The sequence below is a fragment of the Plectropomus leopardus genome, chromosome 5 (genome assembly GCF_026936395.1).
Source record: "Plectropomus leopardus strain MGB_pleo_1.0 chromosome 5, ASM2693639v1, whole genome shotgun sequence".
Taxonomy (NCBI): domain Eukaryota; kingdom Metazoa; phylum Chordata; class Actinopteri; order Perciformes; family Serranidae; genus Plectropomus; species Plectropomus leopardus.
The window spans coordinates 38,329,001-38,341,500 of record NC_142180.1 but is presented as its reverse complement, the minus strand read 5'-3'; the positions used below and the strand labels follow the sequence as shown (position 1 = coordinate 38,341,500).

The following is a 12,500-nucleotide window of genomic DNA, read 5'->3' as shown; positions in this document are numbered from 1 at the left end:
TCTGGATCACAAACGTGTTCTTTTTACTCTCCGTAGGTTTTTATGGTGCTCCTTACGCGCTGCGAACAGTCGCAGTCTGCACACAATCAGGACTACTTCTTCATCACTCAACTTTGATGCTGCCAGTCCCTCGTTTTCCTCAGTGTTATAATAATAATAATAATAATAATGATAACAACAACAACAACAACAATAATCGTTATTATGCCCCTCATTAATTAGTCGTCAGCACATCGATCTAAAACTCAGTGTCTGGTGTCTGCTGCAGATGTTGCCTCACTGTTTCAGTTTGAAAACTTTTCATTTAGTTCATCTGCAGACTGGAGCACACACAGAGAGAGTTGATGAGTCGGTTTCCATGGCAACCAGCACGCCAGAGTCCCCCAACGGAGTTCCCGGTCTCAGCGGTCGACCTTAGATCTTCTACCTCGGTAAAAAGTTACAGTAATACCACAGTCTGGAAAAACTCTGTGTGCGTGTGTGTGTGTGTGTGTGTGTGTGCGCGCGCGCGCATGCGTGTGTGTGTACCTCTGTTGGCGGCCTGCAGGTCAGGGCTGATCAGAGGAGGAGATGCTGCCGTTAGTTTGCTGGAAGACCTGCAGGACTGGACGCACACACACGCACGCACGCACGCACGCACGCACGCACGCACGCACGCGCACACACACACACACACACACACACACACACACACACACACACACACACACACAGATCAGATTAAAGTTATTGATCAGCTCGGTGAAGCAGCAGACGGATCGATGTCAGCAGAGAACAGAAGGATACAAACTGACACTAAAGAAGGAAAAATGAAACATCAAATATGATTTTTTATTCGATGATGTTTTAATGTAAAACCTGAAAAACAACTCGAGCTGAGCAGAATAATGTGAAGCATCATTGGGAGGACTATAATCTAACTCAGTGATGCTCAAATTACAGCCCGTGGACCAGATCTGGGCCTCAATAGGGTGCCAGGTGGCCCCCCAAATATTTTCTAATAAAACAGCATCAACATAGAGCTTGTTGATTAAAAAAAAGAGAGCCAGAGGAGGATCCCCCGCACCCCCGACAGAGGACACAGCTGAGACACTGATGTCCTAAAATACTAGAAATGTCCTAAAAAACAAGAAACATTCCAAAATCTGAGAAACTTCCTAAAATCTGAGAAATGTCCTATAATCCTAAAAATGTCCTAAAATCCCAGAAATCTAAAATCTGAGAAATATGCTACAGTCCTAGAAACATCTGAAATCCTCAAAATGTCCCAAAATCTAAGAAACTTCCTACAATCAGAGAAATGTCTTAAAACCATAAAAATGACCCTAAATCTGAAAAAAATTCCTAAAATCTGTGAAACATGCTATAATCCTAGAAATGTCTGAAATTCCCAGAAGCGTCCCAGAATCCCCGTGGAGTCTCCCTGTTCTGACTGTTTGTGATCTCGACTGTGATTATTCATCTGATGATTTAAATTCAGTTTTTCTGATGTTACCTGCTGCTCCAGAGACGCCTTTGGAGCCTGAAGCTCATTTTCTGGAGACTCTGCAGCTTTCAACCTCTGCTGCAGGACAGACACACACACACACACACACACACACACACACACACACACACACACACACACACACACACACACACACACACACACACAGCTGTGTGGGTTGAGGAGAATATTTGGGCGAACTGACAGAGGCTGAGTGTGAACGTTGTTACCTTGTTGGAGGCGTCGCTCGCTCTCAGACTCTTGGCGGCGACGTTTCTGTTTCTGTTCCTGTTGTTCTGTTCGGCTTCATCGCTCGTCTCGTCCTGTTCAACAGATGACAGATTTTTTAAAATTTTATTTGTTTTGTTTGTTTTAGGGGTCAAACAATATCCTTTTTTTTTTTAGGGCCGATACATTACAGATTATTAGTATTTAACCCTCGGGTTGTCCCTGGGGTCATTCTGACCCCAAATGAAATCTTTTTATATCAAAATATATTTTTATACTGATGTAAGCGAGGTCTGTTGGCCCTAAATTCCAAAACAAAGGGAAAAGTGTGTTAATGGGTTGGACTGAAGTAAGACTAAAGGTGAAACACAGAACTGACTGACATTCATACAATATGCTTTAAACCAGGCGGGTCATTTTGACCCCAGAGGACCAAAGGTGTACGGCAGTCGGGACGACGTTATGAGACTGATAACTGACATTTGGAACAGATATGCATTTACAATAAAAATGAAAATATTTCTGTCAATATTTAGAATTTGGAATATAACAAACATTTGGGAATTTGTTGACATAATATCTATTTGATCAAAGAAAAAGTAAGAAAAGGCTCGGGATATATATCTTTGACTTCCAGGTACTCCTTTACGGACACTGTACTTTTGTTTTGTTTATTTGTTTATGATATGTTTTAATTCTTTTTTCTTTTCGGTTTGATATAAAGTCATTCATTGGTTAAAGTAATTAAATGCACATTTATTTTTAGACAGATTGACCTTATGTCCATTACACAGGACATGCTAGAAAACATTAATAAATAACGTTTTTGGGGAATTTCAAAGGGAATTTCAGATTTCAAAGGGTCAAATAAATAATTTGATTGTATTTCCATCTTTGCTGAGCAACAGTTTTGTGTGAGAAGAATTAAAGTTTGTCCCATACAGACATCTGTCCCCAAAATCAGCCTGTTGAATTTAATGATTCAAGAAAATAAAAGCAAGGGCTGTTAATTTAAGTTTAATGATGAAGACATAAGAAATGTGGCGCCGACTGACCGGTGCGTCTGATGACGGGTGGAGCGTCAGGCTGTCGGGGGGGCGGGGGACGTCTGTGGGTGCGGAGACACTGAGAGGAGCTGGACAGACGGACTGACGGGGGACAAGAAGAGGTCACAAAGGTCAGTCACCTCGATGAATGTGTTTCTGATCCAGATGGACTTTTGATTTCGTCACACAGGTGCATCTCCAAAACTTAGACTATAGTGAAAAAGTTCACGAATTTCCATCAGTTATTAAAGAAAGTGAAATATAAAAAATATATTCTCGACTCGTTTCTTAAACCAGAATGTTCAAGCATTGTACTATATTAATATGAATAATACGGCCTTCAGCTAGCATTTCCATAAAACCACGTTTCTACTTTTCAGTTTCTATTCTGGACTGATGAAGGGAATAAAATTACATTTTTAAAGCATGTGTGTCAGTACACTGGACTTCACCTGCAATCGATGCAAATATCTTTTAACTGCTGAGTTCGAGTCTGTTACTTTCACACCTTGTTTTTTATCAGTGCACCTTTTTTTGCTTCCTCACACCTTTCTGCTGTAACAATGCAAATAATAAAGATTTTATTTCTTTTCTTTTCCTGAGACCCAGCAAGTTATATTTGTCCTTTCTGGGCGATTAGTGATGAGATTTTGAGAGATATATCGCTTCTGTTTTTCATGTGGATGCTATTTCTTTAATTTAAGAGAGTCTTAACAATATTATATTAAGATTTTAGACATATACATCATTTTTGAGACTTAAAAATACAAATATTAACCCATGTCCTTTGTAGGGGACACTGGGACTTGCTTCGTCTCATTTTCCAGACTTGAGGAAACTTTGAACTTTAAGCAGGATGTTTGAAGCTCAGGCAGCTTATCAGCTGAACAGCAGCCTGAGGGAGACTTTTCTTTCTTTACATCCAGCACCTCTTTTAGATTTAAGGCGACTTGCAAACTAAAATTTTAGCTTTTGACACATTCAAGGAGGGTAAACAAAGATTATTTTTCATTTGCACACATGCATAAGTGCACAATAAAGTTCCCTGTAATAAAGACTCTACCATCTGTGCAATAACACGTCACACTGCTTCTGTTAATATCCTTCTGCTGAGTTTATCTACGACAGCACTCACCTCATTACTCACTCATCCATTCGCCTCATTTTTATCGTATTATTATGTTTGATTTATAGGATCTGGATTTGAAGTTTATACAGTGTGTACAGTACTTCAGTATTTCTTCCTGTCCTCTGAGCTGCTGGACACCCGAATTTCCCTTTCAGGGATGAATAAAGTATCTTCTGGTCTTATTTCTTAAAGGTTATTTCATTGTAAGCATGTTGTAGGTTTTTGTAATTAAATGTACATTTATTTTTACACCTTATGTCCATTACAAGGGACATGCTGTAAAACATTAATGAATAACATTTTTAAGAAAATTAAAATCTTGGTGATTTGTTTCTTACACCCTAATGACTTAATAATGTAAAAAATAAATAAATGATCAAAAGAATTTAAAAAAATTTCTAACAGGTCTCAGGAGGTTAAAGTTTCGGACAGTTTGTCAGTTTCAGTGCGGGGGGTCAGATTCTGTCGGTCAGCCTACACGTCTACGTGTTCGTTTGACATTCTTTCACTGATGACTGACGTTATTCATATCTGTGTGTGTTCTGGTGTCACAAAGAGACAAAAGTATGTGGACGTCAGTCTGAGTGTGTGTTTAAGTGTGTGCTGTTACCTCAGGACTGACGGGGCTGAGGACAGGGGGAGGAGGGGGGGACGAGAAGGGAGGGACGGCCATCTGGTTTATAGCATCCTCATTTCTGCAGAGAGACAGAAAGAGACAAAGGGACAGACAGAGCGAGAGACAGAGGGACAGAGAGAGAGGGCAGACAGAGAGAGACAGAGGGACAGACAAAAAGAGAGAGATGGAGGGACAGACAGAGAGAGAGATGGAGGGACAGACAGAGAGACAGACAGAGAGAGAGATGGAGGGACAGACAGAGGGACAGACAGAGAGAGAGATGGAGGGACAGACAGAGGGACAGACAGAGAGGCAGATGGAGGGACAGACAGAGAGAGAGATGGAGGGACAGACAGAGAGACAGATGGAGGGACAGACAGAGGGACAGACAGAGAGACAGATGGAGGGACAGACAGAGGGACAGACAGAGAGACAGATGGAGGGACAGACAGAGAGAGAGATGGAGGGACAGACAGAGAGAGAGATGGAGGGACAGACAGAGGGACACAGGTTCAGTTTTGGCTGCAGCATAAAAACAGACAGGAAACAACAGAAACATTTTCTCTTCAGTGAGGAGCTGATGGAGTTTATCATTAATGTGGAGCTTCACCAGCTGAGCCCACACACACACACACGCGCACACACACACACACACACACACACACACACACACACACACTGTGTGTAAACACATGTCTGCTCAGTGTTTCATTATCTTCAGAGTCGTGCGTGAGCAGATCATCAGTCACAGAGCTGCAGAGGAGCAGCAGCAGCTCTGCAGTGCAAACAAACACACACACACACACACACACACACACACACACACACACACACACACAGAAACTCGACTGCAGCAGCAGAGCTACAAACACAGACAGGTTCACCTCTGGTGTTTGTTTCTGTCGAGGCTGAAGTGTTTTTAAAGGGACAGTTCACCCAAAAATGCTGATGGAAACTCGGGTGAAGTTTTATAGTCCACACACACACACACACACACACACACACTCACACACACACACACACACACACTTACACTCTCACACACACTCACACACACACACACTTACACTCTCACACACACACACACACACACACACACACACACACACACACTCTCACACACACACACACACACACACACACACACACACACACACACACACACACACACACACACACACACACACACACACACACACACACACATGATTGTGTGCGCTAAATCAAATCAGAAGTTGAAGATTCGGGGCGGTGACATTAAGTGGTGGGTCCACGATGTCGTTGGTTAACAGCTTTTTGCTTTTGATTGATTTCATTTACGCTTCAAAACACACAAAGGTGGCGTTGATCTGTGGAGATTATCACGCTGAACAAACCTGTAAGTATCATAAACTCGTGTTCGTCAAAGAGCTTATTTTGGGTTTTTGACAAGGGAACCAGTGCAATGATAACTTCCTGGTTGGACTATAAAAATACGTCATCCCTTCACCTCTCTTTGGTGAACAGGATTTAAACGTTAAAAAAATACGTAATAAAACTACAAAATATTTCCATGCTGCCTGTCAGAAGTAATGCAAGTGTCCTGAAGCCCCGATATGAGAAGTTGTTTTGAAAAACCTCTCTGGCATCTTGTTTTTAGCCGTGTTGTCGCCTGAAGCTCCGAGTCTGGGAGCCGCGATCTATCAGCCTCTTCTTTAAACGCGCTCATCGTTAAAATACAACTCGTCTTCTTTGTAGCTTCATGTTGTTCTAAGTCGGAGGAACGACTCGGAAAACTCGGAAGCTACGACCTTCCGACTTCACACGAATAAAGCATGAAACACAACTTTCAGAGGTTGCATTGTGGGTAACGTAGGCACCAGGTTTTGACGAGAAAGAATAAAAATAAACAATGTGAGACACAGCATCGGGACACTCATAGTGTTGCGAGGCGTCCCCTTATGTGTCCTCTTTGTCCCTCACGTCTGACCGCGCCGATATCAGCTGATCAGTTTGACCTTTTTATCTGCTGAGTAATTTGATCAGTCTGAGCAGCTCAAAGACTTCCTGCGCCGGTGACTCACTGGACGCTGTAATCTGAGCAGCTCGGACGCCTCGGCTCACGGAGACGTTTATCTAATAAGCATCACAACAACAACAACAACAACAACAACAACAACAACAACAACAACAACAACAACAAGCCTGCTGGGTAACAGAGCAGAAAACCAACAACGCGTCCCTGAAGTCAGCCCACGGACATGAAGGAGGCGGTGATACCTGCAGCGCGGCACAGAGGACATCTGCTGCAGGAGGACATATGGTCTGAGTCCACCACGGGGACACTTCAAACCGCCGCCGAGGAGCCGAGCTGAGCGCCTCGTTTGACTGGAGGCTCTGAACGGAGCCATCTGCGGAGCTCCGGAGTCGACTTCAGAGAGGACGCAGGTGAAGGTTTGAGTCCGTCTTCTGATTCAGACGCCGTCATCAAGACTTCACACATCAGCTGTCGGTCACATGGGACCAGGAGAAATGTCCCTCTCTTTCAGCGCACCGGATATTTTGTTTTATGTTTTTTATTGTTGATTTTCATGCTTATATTTTATTTTGTTCTCATTTTATTTGGCATATTAGAAATAAAGATCTATCTACTAAATGCATTAAACGGTTGTTTCCCTGCAGGTACATCAGAGCTCAGACTCGCCCGTCCAACGAGGAATTCATGATTTCATTCATAAATGAACCTTTTCTGAGTTTCTGACTGTTGTGGTGTTATTTCTTGTCGTTGGTCCGTCACCGTCTGTCTTCATCGTTCATGTCTCCTTGGTGAAGGTGAAACAGGATTTATGGGTCAGTCCGTTACTTCCTGCTTCAGTCAGGCGAGACAGCCAATCAAATCATCCACCTGAGCGGCGTAATGAGTTTAACTTTCAGCTGACGTTCCTTTTTAACACGGCCTACACACCCGCTCACGACTACAAACTTATTTTCAAACTTGATTTTAAATCTTTTTAAATGATCTGTTTATCTCTGCACCTCTTGTCTGCACTTTTGCTATTTTAAGTGTTTTTAAATAATCATTTAGTAATTGATTTTACCTTGTATATCTTTTTTTTCTTTTTTATTGTAAGTATTGTGAAGCATTTTTTAAAGTTTTTATATTGTATTGCTCTGTAAAGCACTTTGAATTGCCCTGTTGTATGAAATCTGCTGTATAAATAAAGCTGCCTTGCCTGAGAGATGTCACCTCTAACAAAATATTACAGCCTACATTTAACACAAAATTAACACAAATTTAGCGAAGCTGACAAAGAGGCGACGGGAAACGTCTGCACCTACATCATATTGTAATTATTTGTTATTTTAACGACATTAAACAACGATAATCCTTTTATATATTTTATTTATTTATGTATTGTGATATTTTTATTTTATTTATTTATTTTTTTCTCTGCTCTGTGTGTGTTCCTCTGAAAATACTTCAGGATCTGTGGCAGGCATGTATATCTCCTGTATGCAAACACTGAATGTTTATTGAGAAATGCCAATAAAAACTTAAAAAAAAAACAAAACAAAAAAAAACTCAGTTTGTGTAGCACCGAGATGTGAGACCGTTCTCAGTCCCAATGGGTATCTCAAGAACGCCTGGAATTTCTTCAGATTTGGTCCAAACATTCGAGTGGACTTAAGGATGAACTGATTATATTTTGGTGTTCACAGGTCAAGGGTCACGGTGACCTTACATTCGTCTCATTTTTGTAAACGCGATATCTGATGATGGCCCTGAGGGAGGTTCCTTAAATTTGGCACAAACGTCCATTTAGACTCAAGAATGAAGTGATAAGAATCTGATAAGAAAATCTGAAAATTTGGTACGAACGTCCACTTGGACTCACCAATAATGTGATTTGATTTTTCTCGGTCATTGGCCAAAGGTCAAGATCATGGTAACCTTGCATCCATCTCAGTCTTGTGAACTTGTGAATATCTCACAAACACCTAGAGTAAACATCTTCAAATTAAACACAAACGTTCAAGTGGACACGACGATGCACTGATTAGATTTTGGTTGTCAAAGGTCAAGGTCACTGCATCTTTGTCTGCCTGATTTTCATGAATGCAATATCTGAAGATTGCCACGAAAGAGTTTTCTCAAATTTAGCACAAAAGTCCACTTGGACTCAAGATTGAACTAATGAGAATCTGGTGGTCAAAGCTCAAAGGTCAAGGTCACTGTGACCTTGTCTGTGTCCTTCATGTGCATGCGATATCTCAAGAAAACCTTAAGGGAATTTCTTCAAATTTCACACAAACATCCATTTGGATTCAACAATGAACTGATTTAAATTTTGTATTCAAAAGTCACTGGGACCGTGTCCATCTCATTTTCAGAAACGCATCTGAAGATGGCCTCGAGGGAGTTCCCTCACATTTGGCACAAACATCCACTTGGACTTGAAAATGAACTGATTGCAATCTGGTGGTCAAAGGTCAAAAGTTAAGGTCATGGTGACTTCATAAAACATGGTCTTTGGCCATAACTCAAGAATTCATACCCTAAAATGTCTCACAAATGTCCAGCAGGATAAAATGAGTGATCTGAAGCTTTGGACTTTCTCTAAATGTTGTATTTCGGCTGTCTGTCGGTGTCCGAAAAGCCTTGCTGGGATTCAAACCTGCTGTTTCTGACTCTGAAGCTGCTTCTTTTCTACACCGTGACGCTCGGATCACTTTCTTCTGTTGTTCCCAAATGGTGGAACAAACTTCCAAACTCTGTGCGATCTGCTGAGTCCCTTTCTACTTTTAAGAGACAATTGAAAACTCATCTGTTCCGAGAACACCTCGGCACTTAACCTGACTCTTCTCCTCTTTGCCCTTTGGGGTAAATTAAGTCAGAAGGTCCAAAACCCAGCACCTAATGATTATCTAGCACTGACAAAGTTGTGTGATGTTGTATGTTGACTGTCATCGTAAGTAGTGATACTGAGATTGTCGAATCTCAGATGCTGAGATCACTACTGGTTATTACTTGGTTTCAAAAAAAAAAAAAAAAAGAAAGGGGGGGGCTGTGCGGCACTTCTTCTGCCACTAGACGACAATACCTGTGACCAATCACACCTGAAGCACTTTTTGCACTTACTAAGGGTTTTTTTCCTTAAGTCTAAATTCTGGCTTGTGTTGTACGTCGCTTTGGATAAAAGCGTCTGCTAAATGAAATTGTAGAATTGTAGAACTTTGGAAACCTCTGAAACTCCCGACTGTCACTGCACAGAGAGTCAGAGATGCAGAGCGACAAACTGAGCCGGCAGGGTGACGGTTAACCATTTCTGTTTCCATGGCGATGCACTGGGAGGCTCCTGCCCCCGTCGACATCCCATTGCTCATTGCCGCGGCGACCTTTATCCAGAGATAAATCATTCAGCGGCGGCCCGTGGACACGACTTTAACGAGATTTTGTCACCTGGCTGAACAGAGCGAGAGGCGGCGTCCTCCTGCCCCGACACGCCGAGCGGATTCAATCAGAGCAGAAAAACCACGACGCCCTCACAACAGGAGGACGAGGTCCGATGCCGAAACAGGGAATCATGTGAAAAAAACCCACATCATCTCCGCTCAGATCTGATCATGCACGGTTTAGCTGAGCTGCAGTCATTTAATGTCCCTCCTGTCCTCGTCCCAGTGTCCGAGTGGCGCGGGAGAACCCATCTGTGACTTTTGTATTTAAAATAAATCTAAAATACGACCTTTTTAAGCTGTATGTCCCTCAGCAAATTTAAAAACAGTCCTTTTCTAATATCTTTGCAGCACCCGTCCCTCATAAACATGGACATTTTTCCAGCTTTTTGTAAATATAATTTTCTAAATCTAAATCAAGTTTTGCAAAGCTGCTTATTGCCTTTTTATTTCTCATGTTTCTGACAGAAATCGCACCAGTTTGGATCGACGTTCGTAACGTGTCCTCTGGTGTGTCAGTGCAGACGCACAGTAACTCTGACCTTGTACTCCACGCTGAGCAAACTCGGCCCTCATTGATTAGTTTGAAGCCACCTAAAGAAAATCAATATCTGTTTAAGTGAACGCTATATTTAGAATATTTCCAGCGCTTTACCTCGCTGTCAGACCACCGTTACATCAAACCACTGCAGGTGTGTTTGTCCCACTTTGAGAAATTTAATTTAATCCAATTTCAGTTGGACTATCAAGTTTATTTCTACTACTTTAAATGTAGCACATTGTTTTTTTTTCATCTAAAAACATAGAGGCATCATGACAAAAACCTGGCAGGGTTAAAACTCTGAAAATTAATGAATATTCGATATTTATGATGAGGACTAATGTTGATTAAAAATAGAAACATGAGAAAACATGAATTTTAATTTCCTCTTCAGCTGAGAGGCGGCTGCGTCTGAGATTTTGTTGAATCTGTTTTTTGTGTAAAACTCAAACAGCCGCCGGGCGTTGAGGACGGGAGCGTTTCGATCGCCCTGAGCGTTGTTTTCAGAGGAAACGTGCTCAGAAAGCGCCATCACAGGACTGTGACCCGCCGCACGTTTCCATCAAACGCAGCAGCTGTCAGGATGTGAGGCGGCGTCAGCTCGTTCCCGCCGGCCAGACACCACCTGACGCTGACATCACATGACTATTTAAAGGATTTACATCTGGCGTGGGTGCCAGCCGAGCGGCGGGGTTTGTTATCAGCAGCGCGGAGGCGGTGATGAACTCATCTGAAGAGTTTACGGCGGCTCTGATGGGAAAACGAGTCTTGATTTGACAGCCGTGAGACGCTCGCAGCGCTCTAACAGATGTAATGACTTGTTGCGGAGGTGATTTATGTGGCGTGTTGACGTGGCGGCGTCTCATGAGGCCCAACACGGCAAACAGCCCAACATCAGTCAGAGTGACGGAGGTCTGACTGACACACTCATCCATCGCCTCGTGTCACGCCGAGGACGGCGAGTTCAGAAATTCAGCTGACAGACGCTGCAGGTTTATTTCAGGCTGAGAACATCAGCGCGATTCATCACTTCCTGAACTGACCAGCAGCGAGCTAAAGGTTAACCCTTCTGACGCTCCGGAGCTACGAGGTCCCAACAGAGGCAGAACGAACTGAGCGGACAATCCGTGTATCGTTCGTTCATCTGTTTTTCAAAATAAAACCCAAAATAAAAACAAAAAAACGACTTCTGAAACAAAAATGATAAATACGGAAAATGACTAAAAATGTCAGATTTTCAGCTCAAATTTGCGCTTTTTTTTTTCCTTTAAAATTTTGACTTTTTGGATAATTTTTGGCTTTGTTTTTTTTTATAAAAAAGTTTTGATAAGTTCTATTTATTTATTTAATTTTTGGCAATTTTTCTTTTCTGTAAAAAAAATCTGGTTTGGAAGGCATGTTCTCGTTTAATTTTTGGGGATTTTTAAAAACTTTGGCTTTTTTAATTTTGGCAATATTCTTTTGGCTTTTTCTTTTCTACATTTTTTTTGCATTTTTTTGTCTTTTAAAGTTTGACAATAATACACACAACACGGCCCCGACTGACTCACCTCCTCCACTTCCACTGTCTTGCCTCTGTCCTGCTGAATGTCCAAGTCTCTTACAGACCATAATATCCTGTCATTTCACCATGGTTACCTGGAGCCGCGTTCACTTTTATCTCGGCCGTTTCATGCTTTCTCTCCTGCTGATCTGTGACGCCGCTCCTCGTTACTGCGTCAGGTGAAGCAGCCGTGAGTGAGAGCAGATAAAGAGGAGGATAATCTGGAGTGTGATTACTGAGTCCAACACAGACCGACACTTTAAATCCCGTCTGACAGAGAGGCTAACGGTGCCGACACGCCGCGCTTCCAGTCCTAATGAGAACTCGGTGAAATATATCACACCTGCTCGCCTACAAGCTGCACATCACTCCCTGCAGCTGAGGAGGAGGAGGAGGAGGAGGAGGAGGAGGAGGGCCGGGGAACTTTAATCTCCTGTTGCAGAGACTCCCCGTCCTCAGCTCCTCTCTCCGTCTCAAA

The 12,500-nt window shown here is 42.4% G+C and overlaps 1 protein-coding gene across 6 annotated transcripts in view; it reads right to left on the bottom strand.

Annotated features, from left to right (window-relative positions):
* The window catches only part of patj (PATJ crumbs cell polarity complex component), a 123,084-nt gene that overhangs the window by 13,493 nt on the left and 97,091 nt on the right, over window positions 1-12,500 (bottom strand). For 4 of the 6 annotated variants that reach the window (XM_088078163.1, XM_088078168.1, XM_088078164.1 and 1 more), the window contains 5 exons: window positions 4,500-4,584; window positions 2,770-2,862; window positions 1,717-1,809; window positions 1,496-1,564; window positions 529-604 (listed from right to left, as the gene is read on the bottom strand). In XM_088078163.1, coding sequence (XP_087934289.1) covers window positions 529-604; window positions 1,496-1,564; window positions 1,717-1,809; window positions 2,770-2,862; window positions 4,500-4,584 — 416 coding nt within the window. The remainder of the gene's footprint in view (window positions 1-528; window positions 605-1,495; window positions 1,565-1,716; window positions 1,810-2,769; window positions 2,863-4,499; window positions 4,585-12,500) is intronic. The other 2 variants (XM_088078167.1, XM_088078169.1) reach the window with 1 other exon arrangement.